The 20,225-nt window shown below is 41.8% G+C and overlaps 4 protein-coding genes across 8 annotated transcripts; 2 read left to right on the top strand and 2 right to left on the bottom strand.

Moving 5' to 3' along the window:
- Positions 1–187: 187 nt before the first annotated feature.
- On the bottom strand, positions 188–4,752 carry ift22 (intraflagellar transport 22 homolog (Chlamydomonas)). 2 transcript variants are annotated; one of them, XM_076745889.1, is made up of 5 exons: positions 4,432–4,752; positions 3,184–3,266; positions 2,871–2,957; positions 2,511–2,713; positions 188–2,425 (listed from the first exon to the last, which is right to left on the bottom strand). In XM_076745889.1, the coding sequence occupies exons 1-5, from the start codon at positions 4,468–4,470 to the stop codon at positions 2,277–2,279; spliced, it is 561 nt and encodes a 186-aa protein (XP_076602004.1). In that variant the 5' UTR covers positions 4,471–4,752; the 3' UTR covers positions 188–2,276. The 2 variants fall into 2 exon arrangements, with proteins under 2 accessions (XP_076602004.1, XP_076602005.1); XM_076745890.1 differs by having other exon boundaries at positions 3,184–3,232; positions 4,432–4,715.
- LOC143329808 (ATP synthase F(0) complex subunit g, mitochondrial-like) lies at positions 446–2,007 on the top strand. Its single transcript, XM_076745891.1, has 3 exons — positions 446–561; positions 873–1,033; positions 1,814–2,007. Exons 1-3 carry the CDS (start codon positions 510–512, stop codon positions 1,910–1,912), a joined length of 312 nt encoding a protein of 103 aa, XP_076602006.1. The 5' UTR covers positions 446–509; the 3' UTR covers positions 1,913–2,007.
- Positions 4,753–4,903: 151 nt separating the features above from the next.
- On the top strand, positions 4,904–12,392 carry LOC143329632 (outer dense fiber protein 2-like). Of its 4 annotated transcripts, none has more exons than XM_076745619.1 (17): positions 4,904–4,953; positions 5,321–5,499; positions 5,620–5,743; positions 5,879–6,010; positions 6,085–6,159; positions 6,457–6,528; positions 6,621–6,737; positions 6,838–7,023; positions 7,111–7,220; positions 7,312–7,447; positions 7,611–7,721; positions 8,689–8,793; positions 9,272–9,430; positions 9,863–9,963; positions 10,060–10,222; positions 10,396–10,521; positions 10,634–12,392. In XM_076745619.1, exons 2-17 carry the CDS (start codon positions 5,336–5,338, stop codon positions 10,805–10,807), a joined length of 2,055 nt encoding a protein of 684 aa, XP_076601734.1. In that variant the 5' UTR covers positions 4,904–4,953; positions 5,321–5,335; the 3' UTR covers positions 10,808–12,392. The 4 variants fall into 4 exon arrangements, with proteins under 4 accessions (XP_076601734.1, XP_076601737.1, XP_076601735.1 ...); XM_076745620.1 differs by having other exon boundaries at positions 4,921–4,953; positions 5,325–5,499; XM_076745622.1 differs by lacking the exon at positions 9,272–9,430.
- Positions 12,393–13,216: 824 nt separating this feature from the next.
- LOC143329633 (CCN family member 1-like) lies at positions 13,217–16,708 on the bottom strand. Its single transcript, XM_076745624.1, has 5 exons — positions 15,434–16,708; positions 15,120–15,333; positions 14,666–15,019; positions 14,365–14,570; positions 13,217–14,227 (listed from the first exon to the last, which is right to left on the bottom strand). The coding sequence occupies exons 1-5, from the start codon at positions 15,476–15,478 to the stop codon at positions 13,922–13,924; spliced, it is 1,125 nt and encodes a 374-aa protein (XP_076601739.1). The 5' UTR covers positions 15,479–16,708; the 3' UTR covers positions 13,217–13,921.
- Between the last annotated feature and the right edge of the window lie 3,517 nt (positions 16,709–20,225).

Genomic DNA, 20,225 nt, shown 5'->3' with positions numbered 1-20,225 from the left:
TATTTTGTGCACGTCTTTACACAAGGCACATTTCATCAATTTCCAAACAGGAAAACTATCCTGGTAAATTTTAAATAAATTCAAATTTCCTTTGTTTACATTATTTGTGCTATTTGTACACCTTATTTTTGCTGTTTTTAAATACTGTGCATGTCGCTGCCTTGCGTAAAACATTTTGAATTTATGCTGTTTTGTGGGCTGCTATACAAATAAATTTGCTTTGCCTTTAATTATGCTGCTTTATGAAATAATGGACGTGATGGCGCAGTCCGAGCTTCACTCACGCTACAGAAACTGGCCCAAATCAATGATGAGTGTCATATATGACACCGATTTTATTCAGTTATTTTTGAACTCATCTTTTAAGCTCTTTTACTTTGAAAATGCAACATATTCGTTGCCTTTTCGCTTAGCTCCTCTTATTTTGAAAGAACCGACCCGGAAACCTTCCTGCGTTACATTTCTTTTTCTTCCTTTTTCCTCCAGGTGTCTGCATAGACATCCTTATCATGGCTCAGGCAGTTAAGAACCTCGTCGCTAAAGTACCTTCTTTAGTCAGTGGTAAATTTACTCGCCTTTCTTTTTCTTGTAATTAAATAATGAACTGTGGAATAAACCGTGTAGCACCGTGTCGATGCTACACGCTGTTACCGCTGGTTAGCAGCTGCACCTGCCTAACTTCAGTGTGACCTCTGCTAGCTTAGCTAAGCTCAGGTGTCCATACACGAACCAACCGCTGCAGCAGCTTTTCTTTACAAAGTTCTGATGTTTTTCGCATAATAGTTGTAAAAGAAAAGGGAAATGGCTCAGTGGCTTTTGACTTTGCTGCTCCCTTAGCTAATGCTATTCCTTCGTGTATGTGTCACTTGCAGCCGCTGTCACATACTCCAGACCCCGACTAGCGACCTTCTGGTACTACGCCCGGGTGGAGCTCGTCCCACCGTCCCCAGCTGAGATCCCCAAAGCCATAGAGGCCGCATCGGGCCTCATCAAGAGCTTCCAGTCTGGACGCGTGGGACAAACCACTGTGCGGGTGAGTCCTTACATCTTTTAATAATGTGTGTGTGAAGCTTGCTAGCATAACATGAAGGTTTTAAGGACCATTATCATTTGCCTTTGTCAAGCAAAAATGACAATGCCCAGAAAGACAGTTTAGATGTGCTGTGCACTGCATGTACACAAAGAATGTTACTTTACAGAAGTAATTGTATCTGGATGTGACTGACGTTGCCAGATGCAGTACATGGTTAGCTCCTTGGCTCAGATGTCCAGTCCTCAGTGAGTTGTATACACCGGTTGAACGGTTGAGTTTATCTGCATATACAATAGAAATGACTGAATAATTGTGTAAGACAATAGAAGTAAACTGTGCGGGCCACACAAATAAACAAGCAGTGTATGGGAATCAAATACCATCTCAGTTCAAAGGAAAAATGAGGGGAAAAACATTCCAAGATGACAGAAACAGGTCATTTGTACTAAAGTGTCAGGCGATGCCAAAAGTTAACCATTACAGAAAGTTCAAACACAAGTTCAATGAAATGCATGAAACTGACCTGGATACATGGCAAGATAAGTGTGTGTGTGTGTGTGTGTGTGTGTGTGTGTGTGTGTGAGAGAGAGAGAGAGAGAGAGAGAGAGAGAGAGAGTGACACATGACTGGCAGTGTGTAATTGTATGCATGGGAAGGGACTAATTTTGCACTTTACAGTTACACATGTCACATTGTCAGGTCTCATTTAAATATAAACTAATCAAATCACTTCCTCTGGAGGCTAATTAAGTAATGTAATTCTTTGTCTTTGTTTTGTAGGACGCCTTAAGGAATGGACTTGTGACCACTGAGGTGCTGATGTGGTTCTACATTGGAGAGTGCATTGGCAAAGGAGGCATTATTGGATACGATGTCTAAATGTCTGTCTCTCTCTCATTTTGCAATTCTGTCACATTCTCAACAACCTGCACCAAATTTTTAAATAAACAGATGTCTGTAGTAGGAGAAATATATTCAGTGTCTCTTGAGTATTCATTTTCAGTGTGAGTTAGGTCATATTTTATTCATACCAGACTTACAAAAGATGTAGGAAACCAAACATGAACAAAAATATTAAAGTTTGCAAGGGGCTTTGGATAATTTCATGCACAGCTGAGTGACAGCGCAGATGTATAATTAATAACCTGAAAATGGGAACTGTTCATGAATGACGCTTAATAAGGGGTTGCCAATGCCAACGAAACTTTTTGTCATTTAACTGCATATTTCATAGCTTTTCCTGCTATGTTATAATGGACATCTCCTCTCGCTCTCGACTTTCCGACATTGTATTTACAACATTTCCCAAATATCTGCAGAAAGCTTGCCTGACATCCTCTGGTTCCTCCTCCAGGTTGGAGTGAATGAGCGGTAGTCTGCTCAGATGTGAGGCTGCATTGAAGAGAATAAACATGTTAGGCCAGAAACAGTAATAATAACTCATATAACAGCTTTGGGAGGACTGCAGTGGAAATACCTAACGGCAGCCGTCCTTTTTCTAGTCCACTGCCAGGCTTGTGGTGGGCTATAAGCAGACACTGGTTGTCATGCAAGCCTTGAGATGAGATGAACATCGAATGCCACGTCTCTATTTCTTTGAGGTGACTTGGAATATCCGGATTAAAGATTATCACCACACCACTGGAGTCCTTCATGAGTGCAGGCCAGCATGATTCAAATCTGTGTGAAGAGAGTATACTGTGTTTTGTCTGGGTATTATATACCAAAAAGGAGACCAATTATGGAAATTAATTACTTTTCTTAAATATCACAACATGGGACAGAGTAACATCTAAGCCTTTGTTCACTGAAAATGTGTTTAAGACATTTAACTTACTTAAAATCTCCTGAACAGTCCCAAAGTTCAACTTCACATGTCGTGCTGTCGCCGCTGCCATCAGGTTGTGTTTCAAATTCCAGTATCCTTGAAACAGAAGAAAACGGCTGCATTTAGTTATTCTAAGACCTTGCAAGGCAATTAGATATATTGCTTTAATAATTAATAATTGAACTCATTTATTTTACACTTGAGTTAAAATGACACTCCAAACATTCTGTTGGATCAGGTTCCTTCCATCATCTCAGGCAATGAATGAGTTTGGGTAAACTGCACCATGTGGAAAGCAATAAAGTTGACACAAAGTTTATACCTTACTCCTTGAGTAGGTCTGTATTCACCTCCCACATTTTCTGTTGTGTCTGAAAGAAAATTTGCAAGAACCGTTTTCCCACTCTGAAAAACAGACATGATTTAAGAATACTCATATGAGTTACAGTGTGAGACGGATAATGCTTTTCATCAGTAGATAAACACTGAAAAGGGCTTTAAATTATTTTTTCAGTTTAGACATGCAAGTTAACTTTACTTCTAATAGGCCTGTTTACATGTTTCAGTTGCAGGGCTCTAGTATCACAAGCATGGCTTGCTGGGGCATTTAAATACTATGGAGTCATCATTCATCTCTTCAGTTACACTTATGCTCTCTCCTGCTGTGACAGGTACAATGTAGAATTTTCCTACAGCTGAGGAGTGTGACGTGACACAGACAGCAGGAAACAGGTGTAATTAATAGCCTTAATATAGCCTGCATTCCAGTTAGGTGTGTCTGTGCATGCAGTATGGCTTTGTGGAACACCCAAAGGGAACAGAACCATCATTGATGTAATTAGTTTTACCTGTGCTTTCCTGCAATCAAGTAAAAACTGCTGTGAAAAAAGTCTATTGTTGCTTTTACTTAAGTCGGTTGTCACATTGCTGAACACCTTATTGCCATGCAGCACATACAGTTTAAATACATAAAGTAGTACTACCAAAATGTAAAGGTGTAAAAGCAATCATAATGGAGTCACAATAATGCGTCAGTGTTAAACTATTCTATATTTTAATATTAGATCATCACAACTACAACCTTGACATGTAAGCAATATTTTAACATTGGTCGAGGTGCAGCTACTTTAAACTACTCAACTGTAGCTGTCATATAAATGTAGTGGAGTGAAAAACACAATAATTTCCTCACAGGAGTGTTGTTGAATGAAAGTATAAAGTAGAATAAAATTTAAGTAAATAAGTACTGTGCATTATGGTAAAATTGAAAAGTATAGAGGAAAAAATGTTAAGTTACGTTCCACAACTGCAAGTTTCTCAGTGAACACAAACTCACATATGAGCCAGTCAACTCAGATGTTCCATGCAAGCATGCACTTCTGATGTTTTTGTGTTTGTCAGTTTTGACATCAACAAAACGGCTGTTTGTGACCGTCGTGGTGCAGGGATGGGGCTATTAGCTAACGTAGTACTGTATGTGCCATGCCACAAAAGAACATGATCTAGTTGTCTATGAACATCTGAAAGTGAAAATAGGCTACGCTGCATTGTAAGAAAGCCATTTACGTACCTCATTGGGACCAACAAAGAGTAATTTTGCTTTGAACATTGCCACTCAATAAAAAATGACTCGCGCATGAGCTAACGTTAGCCGTCCAGCTAACTTCGACTGACGACACTGGTAATGCTAAACTACGCCACCAAAACAAGTCAAATAACACTCAGTGTTAATCTGAGTATATATCTGAACAATAATATGTTGAGCTTTGAGTTTCACGCAATGAAACGTACATTATGTCAATAATCTTCGTAACTTAATGATAACCGAGGATAGTTTGAGGTACGGTGGTAGTAAACTTCCTTTTCGTTTCTATGGTTTCAACCCGTTTCCTCGCTTCCTTTTGTTCATTGGCTGTTCGTAACTCTAATCAAATATAGCCCCGCCCACTTTGCTCTTAGTGAACAAATCAGCAGCGAGCTACTAAGTCAGTGTCATTACGTTATGTACGAGCGAACCAATCCGCTTCGACATTTTAAAGGGGGGCACTTCAGTTTGGAGTAGCGTTGTTCACAACCGACACAAGGTGAAAGCGTAAGTAATATTTACATTTTCACTAATATTTTTTAAGGGATTGATCTGCTTCAATTCTGTTACCCATAATATCGATGTAAGTAGTTCTGCGTGGTCGAATTAACAGAATATTTGCTGTCTTCGCAGTAATGTAAAGCTTAGCAGTCACTTAACATGGTACGGTCGGCTGTATGTTGCTATGGAGTGATCTTACTTAGCTTGCTTGACAACCTAGTAGTAGTGTGCCTACTAGTAACCTATTAACAACCTAATAGTAGTGTGCAAGCTAGGCTATGCAGAGCAGCAAAGATGGTTTTTAAAGTCATGTTATGAACTACCTTTCTGTCCTCCTCTGTGTTAATGCTAACTGACACTGTATGTTGTTTAGTCAGCTGTAGGAGGTATGTCTCCAGAGGATGAACTCCAAAGTCCCCCCCTTGGTTTCAGCTGTAGCAGGGACGATGTCACACACAGCTGTGGTGACCCTGCTAGCCCTCATGAGCTGGAGAGAAGGAGCAGAGCGCGCAGCAGTCTCCACATGAGAACTCCAGAGACTGACATCAGTTGGTGAGATCCTGTGATTCATGAACATGTGATCATACAGTCTGATCTGTGGGACTAAACATGGGCTCACCAGCAGCCACAGCCCAGCTGATTTTAGACCATTCCTTCCTGTTTTCCTTTTAGCCATGGAGACCTCGCCGATGGAAAAAGCCCTTTCCTGAAAATACTAACAGATGCAGAGGCAGCTGCCAACTCTGCTGCCATACAACTTGTGTCCTTTAAAGATGCCATGGAAGATGACTTTGCTGTATGTTAGTTGCAGTTTTGCATACACCAAACATGGACCCTCCCTGTTGGGAAAAAAACAGCAATTTACCTACTTATAACCCAATTTTGGCATTCATGACCCATTATTGTCACTTCCTCTTCTCTTGCAATTAAGGAATCCAGACAGTCTGCCATTGATAAGCGGCGAATAACAAGGCAGAGAGGACTTCTGCTGGAGAAGTTGGAGGATTTCAGACGCATAAATAAGTCTGTGCGACAGAAACTGAAACAGCTCCAAAATTCAGAGGTTGGTTACAATATTTCTGCCTTGTGTTTTGGTTCCTTTAACTTGCTTTAATAACTCATCTCTTCCCATTATAGGCAGATCGAATTGATGCCGACCGCCAAGTTGACATCTTACTGAAGAAGATCACGCAGGCTGAGAGTGAAAATGAGGTGAGTGTTTCATTACGTTTATGCGTCAAAGGAAAGAACTTAATTTAAGTGTAAGCAAATGAAGCTTTGTGCTTAAGTTGAGGATTTAGTCTGTGGAAAGGGTTAATCTGGGTTAATCTTATGTACAGTATACTGGTTTGGATGGTTCAATTGGTAACAGGTGGTCAAATTAATGTCAAGGCTGTGTCCCCTGACATCAACAGATTGTGTGTGTGATTTAACTGCATAAGAACTGTAAAATCATGCAAATTCCAGTCTCCTCTTGTCGTACTGATCGCTGTCTTCTTTCTCCTAAAGCTTTTAAAAAGAGATTTGAGTGGAACAGAGAGAAGAGTTGAGGAACTGATGGATCTGCGGAGAGGAGAGCAGGTAAGCAGACGTTTTCATATCGATGCTCTTGCAGACTTTTAAAAAATCAAAGGGTGCGGGGTGCATTTTAAAGCCTTTATTGATCTTCACAGGAGAACATAAAGAGCGCTGTCCTCATGACCAAGTCTGCGGAGGCAGCTCGTACTCACCTGCAGGGCCAGTTACGCAACAAGGAAGCCGAAAACAACCGTCTGACAGTGCAGCTGCGGGTACAAACGCCTCCATCAGGCTGCTTCACTCTGGCCTGACTACTGTAAAGAAAATGTGTGATATGAAGGCATTTCCTTATGGGCATGCTGTCTTTTCCAGACACTGGAGAGAACCATGATTGAGCAAAAGATGGAGATTGATGATCTGAAAGGCTCCATCACCTCTTTGACTGAGAAGGCAGCGCAGGACAAAGAATCTCTCAAGAAAGCCACCCGAGCACAGAAAGCGAGAGCTGAGAGATTCGAAGCAGCCATTGAGAAATGCTATGCACAATTAAAGGAAAAGGTATGAAGGTGAAATGGAATTGATTAACAGGCACAGTCACATAGTTCAGGGTGTTGCTTTGACTTTCTTTTCTTGGTCGGCAAACAGGATGCTCAGCTGGCCAACGCGCGTTTACAAAGAGACTCCAGGAGACGGCAGAAGGAGCAGATGACGGACGAGACGGACAGACTTGTAGCTCATGTGGAGTTGTTGAAAAGGTCGGTCATTTCTCTTTTCCACACATCACCCCTTTCACCAAAAACCCGCTCGCATGTGGCAACCACGTGAATTTTAAATGTGTGTTTTAAGTCAAGTTGCAGACTTGACAGCGAGGCAGCAGAAAGAGAAGGATGAACTCGCTGCAGCTAACGAAGCTGTGATGCAGCGTGTCGAAAGGCTCGCCGCTGAAAATGGAGACCTCTGCGTCAATAATGCAACACTCAAGGTACGAGTTGCCAAACAGTTTGCAAAAAAAAAATAATCTGCAGGCAGCTGACAGATAACCACGAGTAATATCTGTCAGTTCTCTGTGGCACGATAAAAAACAGTCTCTCTCTCTGATTTTCACTTCTGTCACTAAAATTATTGTGATGTTTGTGTGACTGCAGGCGTCTGTTGCTCAGTTGGAGCAGCAGCTGGCAGATTGTGAGTCTGCCCTGGCAGAAGAGACGGTTGTGTCTCAGGAGAGGAAACATCAAGCGGAACAGTGCCAATATCAGGTTGACATCTGCTCATTAATTTTACCTCACCTTTTTATTTTATTTATTTTCAGAGTTCCCACCAGGAAGATTCTGGTTCCCTCAGCAGATGGCATCGCATATTAAGTCCCGTAATCTATGAAAGGAAGTGTTGAGTGCTTTTAGGTGTATATGGTTCTGTTTTCTGAATAGATTATAAACACTCTGGGGACAAAGGGCCGGACATCTGCTCACAAGTTTTAACACTCCAAACTGTTGTGCTTTATTTCCACACAACTGTTAATCCTTTTATCCTCTCGTCTTATGACCTAAATTAGTCATGTTTTGTGGCTTTCTAACCTAGTTTTCTATTTTTACTGTTGTTTGATCCTTTATGTAATTCTTCCCTCAGAAACAAAACAGTGACTGTGTTGCAGATCATTTCCTTCTCGTTTTAGTTGTAACGCAGACTGCAGCCGCCCATGCAAAGCACGTATTGTTGCATGCAGCATGCATACCATTTGCCTTGAACGTTGCACATTGACCCTCTGGCTTTTACATCGACAAGAAAAGAAAAGGAATTTGTAACGGTTGGCAAGACTTTGTATGAACTCTGCTCTCAACAGCTCGGGCGATGTGACGTATCTCTGCTGTGCAGAGGATTGTGGGTCAGAACAGTCAGACCAGACACAGTAGAACATGCTGATATTTTTGGCATGCTGTGTTTGATATACCATGTTTTGGGGCATGCTAACTTGGACATTTGTGACACGCTAAATAGTATGGTAGCATGCCTTTCGGAACACAGCGAGCGTTTTGAAAAGTGCTTTACAAAAAAAAGAGGATCACAGTGATTATATCAGCCTTTCAACTACGTCAATACTGAACACTGGATGTGCTCTGTTGAGATTGCTGAATGAATGATTCATCTATAACATTAGTTTGCAGTTTTTGGATGCAGGGGAGGATACAGCAGATTTGATTACACTGCTCTGTTTTTTTTTTCTAGGTTGCAGAGCTTCAAGCTGAGATAGATGATCTGAAGATAAAATATGCAAATGTTTTAAGAGAGGTGGAGAGGACACGAGATGGAAAAAATACAGAAGTTGAGAAGGTAACCTCGAGCTTCTCCATATAAAGTTTTGTCCTATATTTTATGAAAGTTTGAACTTGATAAGATACTTAACAGTATATGTAATATTTGAAGTGACGCATTTCTTCCTTTCTTTGCTCTAACAGTACCCTCTGTGCCTTCTTTTTGTATTATGTTCAGCCCTGCAGTGCTTTTTCTCCTCCTCTTGAATGGCCAGTCAGTCATGAGATGTTAGATGTAACCGTTTCCTTCTCAGCTGCATAACATTTGCTGCACGTGGACTTGCTAACTACCAAACTTCCTCCACTATTTCTGGACAGCAAAACATTTGAACTAACAACTGCCAAAGCTCAGTCTAAAGATGAATCTTGGCACATTCTGCACGCTTAAAGGATTACACGCATCTGTTTGCATCTCTTGGAGGGCAGTGATGAATCTTTAGGCTAATATTTTGTCTATTCCCAACAACCCACTCCTTCTGCCATCCTCCGGAGCCCAGGTGAGGCAGGAGCTGCAGGGGCGTTTGGAGGAACTGAAGCCTTACCCCGAGTTACTGAGGGCAGCTGAGCAGAGTCTCTTCGAGTGCCAGGAGAACCTGCGACGCTCGGAGAGGAAGTGCTCAGAAAAGTCAGAGTCCATTAGGCAACTGCAGGTTAAGGTGTGCAAAGTGAGCCGTGGTGGTCAGAGAAATGTGAAATGCAGTCATTTTCCTACGTCTGACCACTAGGCGGTAGTACAACTCCATGTGCATCTTGTTTTCTGGTCCTGCTGTGAGTTGGTTTGGATGTTTGTGATTAAAAAGATTCTCTGATTGCAGCAGAATCAGTTAGGTTGCAACCATCCCGACATACCTCCCCATTTGTGTGTGTTTTGTGCTGTGTGAGTACTTTTCAGTCACCCACGTCTTTCCATCAGCAATGGTCAATTGGTATCTTGAAAACTGCCCATTTCGTGCTTGCTGGACTGTGGCAATTGGCATTAAATGGGCTGTTGTTGTATCCAGTTGTGCATGTGATGTGAAACCCTCTTAACTGCTCCATTCACATGGACCAGTACAGGTGACTCTGAATTGTACATTTTACTCGTGCAGATGGAGGGTCAGACAAAATTTCTGAAGTCATCTGTGGAGATGAAAGAGTCCATTCATGGGGCCAATTTACAGCTACAAGAGAAAGTGAATTCTCTCCACAAGTAAGATCCTCTTGTGTCTGTTCTCTAGAAGTCAAACGTTAGCATCTCCTTCGTGCAGATTCAGAAACTGATCTTATTTAACGTGTGTGTTTGTAGGCAGGTGGACAAACTGCAGCAGGAGAACCTGGAGCTGGTTCGGAGGCTCGCGGCTCAGGAGGAAGCTCTGAGCTACAGTAACCGGCAGCTGGATCAGCGCTCGTCAGAGTGCCAGGCCCTCAGCCGGCAGCTGGAGGCAGCTCTATCAGACGTCAAACAACAGGTACAGCTCAGAGACGGTCAAGTGACAGCTGAGTAAGAAGTGATCAGTGGAAAAGTTGGAGTTCCTGCTGTTGTAAACACCCAGTCTTTGTTACTCTAGGTGTTTCCAGGAGTGATGTGCTGCACTTTGTCTGATAATAAAGTTAGAATAATAAAGTTTTTCCACTTGTCCAGGTCAACAAGGTGAAAGACCAGGCTACAACCAGAGAGGAGGCCCTTCAGACCAAACTTCTGGAGCTGGAAGCCGAGAGGAGCAGAAGGGACAATGAGCTGAGGCTTCTTCGCCAGAGCAAGATCACTGTGAGTATCATGTTTTTCTAAGTGAAAGCCAGGAAGCAGGCTCAGACTGCACTGAAGTCATCCTTAATGTGTCGATGTGGAGGAAAATCACTGTCTGTGTCTTAACCTGCAGGCAGAGAAACAGTTTGAGGTGCGTCTGAAGGACCTGCAGCTCAGCCTGGACCAATCAGAGAGCCACAAGCAGAGCATTCAGAACTACGTTGATTTTCTCAAAAACTCTTATAAGACGATGTTTGATGAGGGACTGCAAACATCAAGTTTTAGCTCATCATATTTTTTAAAATAATTAAGGATCTGTTGGTACAATTTATTTATTTGAAGTTATTTAAAAATGAGAATGAAACTTTTCAGAGGAAGTAAAAGCTTATTTTTGATAGATTTGGGCTGTTTTTAGATATGTACATCTTCATTTAGCTGACAATCGGGGACTTTTGTTTTCCCCCCAGATATCAGGGGAATCTGCTGTTGTCGTGAAAGACTTTGATGCATATTTTTAGCTCAAGTCCCAAGAGACCTTACGTGATGTTTCATATATGTATGCAAATTTTGAACTTGAACTCTTGGTGCTATTGTGTCTTATTCCGATGGGACAAGGAGCCAGTTGCATAAATTTAGACTCTTGAATTGTCTGATGAAGACAGCATTACTGATCAACTTAAATACAATTCGGCTTATTTCAGTTTTATTTATATCCCGCCACAACAAAAGTTGCTTCATGCCACTTTCCATATAGAGAAGGTGTAGACCAGATTCTTTAATATACAGAGACGCAGCAATTCCCCCACGAGGAAGCACGTGGCAACAGCTGCGAGGAAAAGTTTCCTTGTCACGGGTAGAAACCTCGAGCAGAACTGGGCTCTGGGTGGGGGACCATCTGTTTCAGCTGTTAATAGAAGTAGCCACAAATCGGCCTTCTAAGTTTGAGTTGAGACCTGCTTGTTATAGCAACATGTTTGATGAGTTGAGAGTTGATAACAGACATCTTATCTGTTCAACACCTTAAGCAATGTGGCAAATGCTTGAGAAAACAGCAAATCTGTGTTGGAATTTAATTGCAAACACTTTTGAATATTGATTAATTCTTGAAGTCATTTCTGTGATTTTGTGGTTCCAGCTTCACAAATGATTTGCTCCTTTTCAGTTCATTGACTAAAACGATTAATCTAAAAGGGAGATGGAGAAAAGTAATGTGCCACTAGGTGGAACTGTTCTGTTAGCTTCTGTCAAGTGTCTCATTTTGCCAACAATGCATTGTACGCTTGCTCCTCAGTCTTTTAAAGTAAGACTAAGTCTATCTTTGTGCAGCTGGCTCCAGATCAGGTTTTTTTAGAAGTTGTACATATATCAACCTGATTATGAAAGTAATGGTTAACCAACACAGGTAGAGCTGAAAACCAAACATAATGTGGGTGCACATGTTTACTGTGGTAGAAAAAGACCACGTCCTCCGCGGTGCTTCCTCTGAGCGTTAAACATGCTCTGACTGCGCTCCCGTTAACGTGCTGGTGCTGCCTGTTTCTCTGATGATCATAAAACAAAATGCGTGATGTGTATTGGACGTGTTTGTCTTCTGATCCTCAGCTGGACTGAGATGAATGATGCTGGAAATCAATTGTTTTGCTGTCAGCTGAGAAGCTCATGCCTTCAGGGCTGCAAACATAATTACTGAGAAACATGCAACACTGGGATTTTTCCAAACCACTTTAAACTCTCCTGCTGGCAATGCTTTGGTAATGGAAGTTTTTACACGGAGAACACAGGTATCTGCTGCAGCACGATTTACCTAAAAACTGTTTTGTCCTGTACTTGGATCTTGCTGTTGTTGCTTGTGGTCCTGTACTGTATCTATGGTAATAAAATGCGTGAGTCCAGACCTGTGTCCAGGCTCTGATGTGGCCCTGCTGTGGACCAATCCCCCCTCAGTGAGCAGTGCTCCTCTCAAGTTCTCAGAGACAAAGCCCTATTGTGCTCTCCGTCAGGGGATGGAACCATTTCATCTGTGCGTGCGTCAGTACCCCTGTTTTTCCTTTGCTGTTGTTCTCTCTCTCTTGCTCTTGCCCGTTTACGTAATTCTATGCGCACTTTGGGAATTTGCTTTGCTCGGCTGTTTGATGGAAAATAAGCTTACATCTGACTTCTGGCAGTTTGTTTGGCATCACGTTTCAGCACCATGCTGGACACACCCTGAGCTTATGTCCGTGTTAGACTCAAATGAGTTGAATGACCTATTTATCGCTTTTTTCTTTTCTTTTTTTTTTTTGGCCAATTATCAAAAACAGACGTTTCACTGCTGCATGAGGTCAGTAGGCTAACTGATGTAAAGCATAAACTCCGTCGGAGGGAAAATGATCCCTGAATATTTGCGTTCACACAGTCGTACATTTAAAACTTTAAAGGGGAAAGGAGTCACGTTATATTTAGCAAACAGTCACTGTGTTGCATTCAATATCAGGAGCAACAAATTTCACATTCAGGATTGTAATATCAGTAGAAATTGAAGATTATTCTCTGTAAACCTTGTAACTGTTTCATAAAGAAAGCTGCGGCTTGTGCCCAGCGTCTGTCCAACAGCAAGAAAACCACTCTGAAGTTTACGTTACTCTCATTCCCTAAAGTATGCAGTGCCTTGTTGGTCCTCTCAGAAGTGGGTCAGCCAGATGTACTTGAAAGTGTATAGCTCATTTCCTACTGAAAATTATTACAACAGACCCCCTGAGAATTTCCATTTTTTTCATATTTTTGCAGCCCCCAGCCTTAAATCTTTGCTCTTCTAAAAAAAGAAAAAAATATAGAATTAGAAAACTTCATTATTTAATGTGTTTATTTGTAAAAAATGAAAATATAAACTTGTCAATTTTGCAGTTAATTGGCCACCTCATATATGGTATAGTGTATTTCCAGCCTTCAGTCATATTCCAACAGTTTATAAGTGTAGAGAGCCGGATGTCAAAACAGTATTATTGTGCAGTATTTTAGGATTAACTGTAACACCACATCAGGTGAAGCATGATATATTAATCCTTATAAATAGAATAAGTAAATACAGTAAATCAACAGGAACAAAGCGACGTGTGTAATGACTGATTTAGTAGCTGCCATAGTTTTTATGTCATTTCCATGTTGTCATGTGACATGTCTTGTCAAGAGAGGCTTAAATATGTGAAGTTTGTGTATAAAATGAAAGTGGAGGACATATTTTGGTTTAACTAGAAAAATAAGAATTTTCACAATGTAAAAAAAAAAAAAAAAAAAAAAAAAAGATGCTTCAAATAGAAGCAAATCACAAGGCTCCAGTGTTATGAAGCAAAATCATAAGAAATTCATCCTACAGATGTCTGCAACCTCAAGGTGCACATTTTTCTACAGTCAGTACTTAAGGGGTCTTCTTGTCCTCTTGGATTCAGAACATTTTCAGTTTGTGCGTATCATTAAAAAGTCTGTGGGGGGCCGCTGTCTTTTCGCCGCTCCCGGGGCAGTTTAGGTTACACTTGCAAGACTCAATCATCATCACCATCCTGCTGATGATCTCGCCATTTCTGCATCGGAAGCGGACAGGTGATGTCTGGGTTCGGTGAGGCCTGCAGCATCGCCCGTCTGAGCAGGACCCACAGTACCTCGGCCGGAACTTTTTCAGGCTACGGCAGCCTGCGTAGGACAGTTTGACTGGACGGCCGGCCTTTTCTGTGTGGTTACATTTCTGACCTTTCTGTTGGAGAGACAACATCAAAAGCATGTGTTAAACATAACCTCTCTCAAAGTGTGATTGGTGATTGAGATAAATAATGCTGAGATTACACACCAGCATATAATGAAGTGATGTAAAAGTGTGTTTGTGGATTGTACCTTCACTCTGCTCAAGCTCATTTGCTTGCATGGACGGACCGCACAGATCCGAGTCTCTTTCACCAGTTTGCACTGGGTGTTGCTGTTGGTCAGCCTGGTGGACACTCCGGTGCCACAGGATTTGGAGCAGGGGGACCAATCTGTGGTTTGAGACACACACTCGACTCCTCTGCCCACCGTGTGGCCCAGTGGGTGACTCCTGAAGGCTGCACAGACAGCAAAAAATAAGGTTCAGAAAGGTTTAAAGGAAAAAGGACAGATAAGAAAAGACAATACTCGGACACCGTGCAGAATTACTCACCAGGTAAAGACTTTGATTCTCCTCTCCACACAGGAGCCAACTCATTCCTGTTGGTAAGGTCGTCTTCAGACGGTCTTCTGTCTTTGCTGTGCTTTTTTCTGTGTTTCTTTACCACAGAGCTCTCCGTCTTTGTGTCCTCGGGGCAGACGAGTTGTTCACAGCACCGTCCCGGTACCTTGACCCGCCTGGGTTTGGCACAGCCCAGTATGGACAGCGTGAGCTCATGCGGGCAGAGGGAGACACATCCAACAGCGCCGTCCATGCAAGTGCACTGGTGTTTGCAGTTTGGACGGAAGATTTCCCCATTTTGGTAAATCTTATTGTTGTACTCACAAGTTCTTCCATCTGATTTGGCTGTTTTATAGAAATAGAGAAGGTGGTAAGATTTGAAATGAGAGTTAAGTGAGAAAATTCGTTGGAAACAGAGAAGAAAACAGCACAGATGTCACTGTACCTCGACAGATGCCCCCAGCGGAGCCATATCCCCCTCCAAAGTTGCACTCCAGTCCTTTTGTGTGGTCACATGGCTGTATTTTGCTGCAGTCCTCAAAGAGCTGCCGCGCACAAACTCTACAGCATCCACAGCCATCCAGCGTGAGACTGACTCCTGCTGCACATCGGGGGGTGTCAGGGGGACACCGACAGTCCTTCGGACACGAGGCTGACACCTGAGATTAAACATGACATCAGACATTTACGATCAAAAGTTTGGTCCTCTCATAACAGCTAAAACAGCACTTTATGACTGAACAGTGATTCTTTCCTCACCAGCGTAACGCAGACGATCACAGCAACAACACAGACTTTCCGCATCTTCACAAGCTGAACTTTTCTTTCCTGAGCAAATCTTCTTTCTGTCAAACTCCACTGGCAGCGAGCTGGCGAGTGCTTGCTCTCCCTCTTTTGCAGTCCCCATCTCCTTTTATACACTCAGAGCAGATCTGACGTATGCGCGGGCTGAAGAGGTGTCCCGAAACTATGAGAGGAATGCTTCTCCACGCGCCCTCCCATAAGCTCATAAGAAGCCCCCCCCCCTCCACTCAGCAATCCGAGAACCACCCCGTCTAACTCCCATTCTTCCACAGCTTTCTCTCCGAATCATCATTCGTCTATCTGACCTATAATCACGAAGTGGAAGCACAAGTCCTTTTTCCAGCATGAAGTTAAGCAGTTCCTGAAATAACTTTTTTCTATGTAATGAAACATTACAAATACAAAATAGTGAAGGGGGTGACGGCTTAATTAGCAGACTGTCAGACAGCAGTTACTGTTCGAGTGTGTTTGTGCCAGACCTTAAACACATCTCACAACAAAAACTGAAAATTGAAACGTAAAGTTTTATAATAATTATAACAACATATCATTGCAGAAGTGCCAACATTTATTCTGGAAACTGGGTTGTTACACTTGAAACTGAAACGTAGTAAACTGTTAAACAGTTTATGCATTATTTTCTTCCTGTTTTGAGAAATATCAATTCTACCATTGCTTCTAAGACGTCATTCCTCTCTGTCATCCTAATACATGTGAACTTTTGTAAAAGTTGTCTCTTTCTGTTGAAGTTGTTTGTATTGTCTTTATTGTTATAACAATGTTTTCACGCCACCTTCATGGCCAGTTCTCGCTTAATCTAAATGAAACTTTCCTTTAAATAAAGGAAAGAGAGAGAGACAAAGTGCTGGTGAAATGTGGTTATGTAAAGGGGTAAAAAAAAAAAAGTGATACCTGAAATATTTCATCACCAGCCCGATGCGTGTGAGAGCAGCCCTGCAAGGGATTCAACATCGGGGCACCACAAGTTCTGACATAAATATTGAGGAAAAGCTACATATTTCTATGACCAACTGAATTTCTATCAGGGATGAAGCAGAGTTTAGACTGCTGCATGTTGTCTGTGATCAGCGTTTGTATTTCTTAACCTTTCTCGTGTTAAAAGTCACGGATGAAATTCCTGTCAGTCACCTATAAGGGTGTGGATGGATTAGGAGTTTGTTTGACTTCAATATTTCAAAAAGGAGACGAGAGCCTCTAGGAATGCTTGAACCCTAGGAATCCTTTGTTTGGTCTGAATGAGAGCGTCCAGAATGAGAAACACACCAAAAAAAAAAAAAAAAAAAAAAAAAGAAGAAGAAGAAAGAAAGAAGAAGAAAGAAAGAAGAAAACTTGAGCAATGCCTGAAGCAACATTCCACTCAGGATGAACATTGAAGGTTTCTTTGAAATAGCTGCCAGGATAAAAAGCATCCTCTTCTCTCCACATCAAAGAACAATGGAAGTTATCAGGGAAAAAAATGCCTTTCCTTTCATTATAACCTGTGAGAACAAGAGGCTGAGCAGGGCAGACTGGCACAGCCTCCTTCTTATCTAACTGAGGTTACAAGGGCCAGTTTGACTCTGTGCCAGCTCTGGCAGATGAAGAGCAAACAATAAGCTCGCTGCATTCACAGATCCCTGGAAATTGCTGACTGTTGTGGTTTGGAGTGGAAACTTCTCCCTCCAAAGCTGTAATATAAAGAATTTGCAGAACCATGTTAGGTAACAGGGACACCGGATATAACCGGCAGCTGGAGAACTTGGAAAAGAGACCAGTCGCATGTTAAACTGACCTTTTGACGACGTTACACCCAACCTGCCCTCTCTGCTCCTGAAAACACTTGTGTCCCATTCCTGCAGAGCAGCATGTGAAGGTGTCTTAAAATGTGCTAATATTAATTTCAATAACTTTCAGATGTTTTCCAGAGAGAAATTCTCATTTTTTCCAGCCTCTTTCTTGAGATTAGATAATCAGTATATGCCAAACTGGAAAATCTAATAATAACTTAACATAACAATAATATAAACAATACATTAAAAGAATAGGTTAACATTGCGGGAAATTAAGTTTGAGTTTTATTCCATTCAACAATGACTTTTGGCTGATTTGAGGAATGTGTCAAAAGCCAATCTGGATATATCGGAGCCCTTTGAAAAAAATGCTATTTACAAGTCCGAAATGTTGCAGCAAAAAACAGGAGGCGGTTAGCTTAGCTTACCATAAAGACTGGAAGCAGGTGGAAACAGCTAGCATGGCTCTCTTTGACAGCCTCATGGTCTGGAAAACAATGAGGAAAATGACACCTGGCTTGGTCACACAAGGCACAACAAAATTCATCCGTACAATCTCACAAAATACATGGTTCTGGAGGTTTGGAGGCTCACTGTAGCTGACAAGATAACCGCTAACATGCCAACACTGGGCAGTCAAAATAGCTCCTTTTTATTTTTTCTGTGAGGGACTGTTAAGTTACTTTTTTCTATTTTCCAAGGATTGCAGGCCTACGTTATTTCATTCTGTAAAGAGTTACTGAAAGGAGTAACGAGTTCTTCAAGCTAGCAAGCGTGCTAACTGTCAGCTAGCTCAGTCACTGACAGGACAATACGTTCAAGTATTCAAGACATGTATTTTTATCTAACTAACTGTCTGGAAACAATTCCTCTTTTGTGAGTAATTTCTCTTCCAATAGAGGAAAGTATAGGGGGAAGCTGCAACAAAACAGCCTCCACTGACCACTCAAAGTTCCCTCAAAGGACAGCGCTGTCAAAACGGCCTGCTGTTGGTCGTCAGTGCAAATGTGTAAAGGTTCATCAAATCACACACATTAACTTCTCCCCTGGAGGTGAATCCACTGATCATGGCTGTTCCACTGAAATGAACTGATTTCTCAGCCAAATTTTGGTGCTGGTGTGACTAGGCTTGGCTTTGTGTCTGGCTGTTTTTGCTAAGACATATACCACGTAGCCTAGGCTAAATCCCCATACAACCACAACCTTTTTTTTACATGTCTGCTTATGTACACGTTAAACAAAGACACTACTGTACATCTTGTTAATTAGTGAGCTTTAAAGCTCTCAGTAGGCGTGTTTTTGGACTTTGGACAGTCAGGCTACCTGTTTCCACCTGCTTCCAGTCTTTATGCTAAGCTAGCTAACACCTCCTGAGTAAAGCTCCTTAATGCAGAGACCTAAGAATGGCGAATTTCTCATCTGACTCTTGGAGAGAAAGCAGCTATATTAGAGCATCATCAAAATGTCAGACTATTCCTCGAACAGTGAATTAAACATTTTACGGAATGAAGAAATTTCCATATTTGGAGAATTTTCTTTCGTCTTGCTGTCAAGTCATCCCTGTATAAAGCCGGATTTTCTATTTTATAAGCAGCGTTATGCAACATGTAATTACCCATCCTGGAGATTATCCTATCATTGAGGCAAAGCTTTGTTACCTACTACATTTATATGACACTTGATACTGTGCAACATCCTGCTGAAATTAAATCACTTCTTTTAGTTCATGACATGTCCCTACATTCTTGAGGAAGACATTTAATGGGAAAGGTGGGAGGAAAAAGTCATTTTGTGATACTGTACATGTTACTGCTAACGTGAAAACAGAGAAAAACAGACAAAATGTGGGATTCAAACTCTGTGTGGCATAAAGACTGGCAGCAGCGAATGGAAAGGCAGAAATACCTCCCCACTGGTACTGAGGAGGTATTGGGTCTGTGACAAGCTTGTTTTGGCTGCTGTGTGAGAGCGGGTCATACACTGTGCAACAGACGGGAATGTCTGTAAGGGCTGTGCAGACATGATTGCAAATCCAGCTCATTACATCATTTCTATAAATGACTTTCCTTTCTTTGTGGCTCATTCACTGGAAGGGTCCACTCACAAGTTGGTTTTCTGAATCTCTCACAGCTGATTCGACATTATTTCCAGGCAGCTTCTCTCTGCTGATGTGAATCATCCTGAAGCTTTTCAGGACAAAAGTGAGCACGTATTGTCCGTTTCTGTGGATGCGTTGTTGCCAAGTATTCTTTTCTTGTGTAAAGACGCTGATCCACGTACCCTTTGACCTTTAAGCACCTGACATTTAAAGGCCATCTTTCTGCTGCATCTCTCCTCCAGAAATTGCTGGGATGCAACAGCAGCCACGTAGTTATTGGAGCCTGTGTTTCTCCCCTATTTCAAATCATTATCATCACACGCAAAAACTTTCAAGTGATCAACAGAAGGTCATGGCCTGATTTACAGTTAGCATAGCGTACTGCTCGGGGATGGTGTTTTCCAGCTACACAGTACGTGTTACATTGCAGAACATGACAAAACAAGCCTGACAACAATCTCCTCAGCGAGCGCCCGTCCTCAGACACTTTGTGGGACATCATGATTAGAGGGAAGAGAAAATCTTGAATGCGTTTTGCCATTTTGCAATTTATTTCATGTTTACTGCAGTGTTATTTTGGTTCTTCTCATGCACTGCAGTTCGCTGTGAAGTTACGAGGACACTTTGTTCTCTGTGTTTTCATTCACACCTTCCCTGCTGATTTCCTATAACTGTAACCACCAATTCTGTAACTGCTTTAAAACTGTAAAACCACATTTGGGCTGATTCGGTGTGAAGTCACGATGCATTTCATAAGGTTGGGGATGTAGTTACAGCTACTTGCACACAAAGATTTTACAAACAAAAAACATATGAAATATGATGCAATGTTCTTGAAGGATTTAAAATAAGATCCACC

The sequence above is a fragment of the Chaetodon auriga genome, chromosome 12, assembly GCF_051107435.1.
Source record: "Chaetodon auriga isolate fChaAug3 chromosome 12, fChaAug3.hap1, whole genome shotgun sequence".
In the NCBI taxonomy this organism is placed as follows: Eukaryota; Metazoa; Chordata; class Actinopteri; order Chaetodontiformes; family Chaetodontidae; genus Chaetodon; species Chaetodon auriga.
This window is presented reverse-complemented; position numbering and strand designations above follow the sequence as displayed.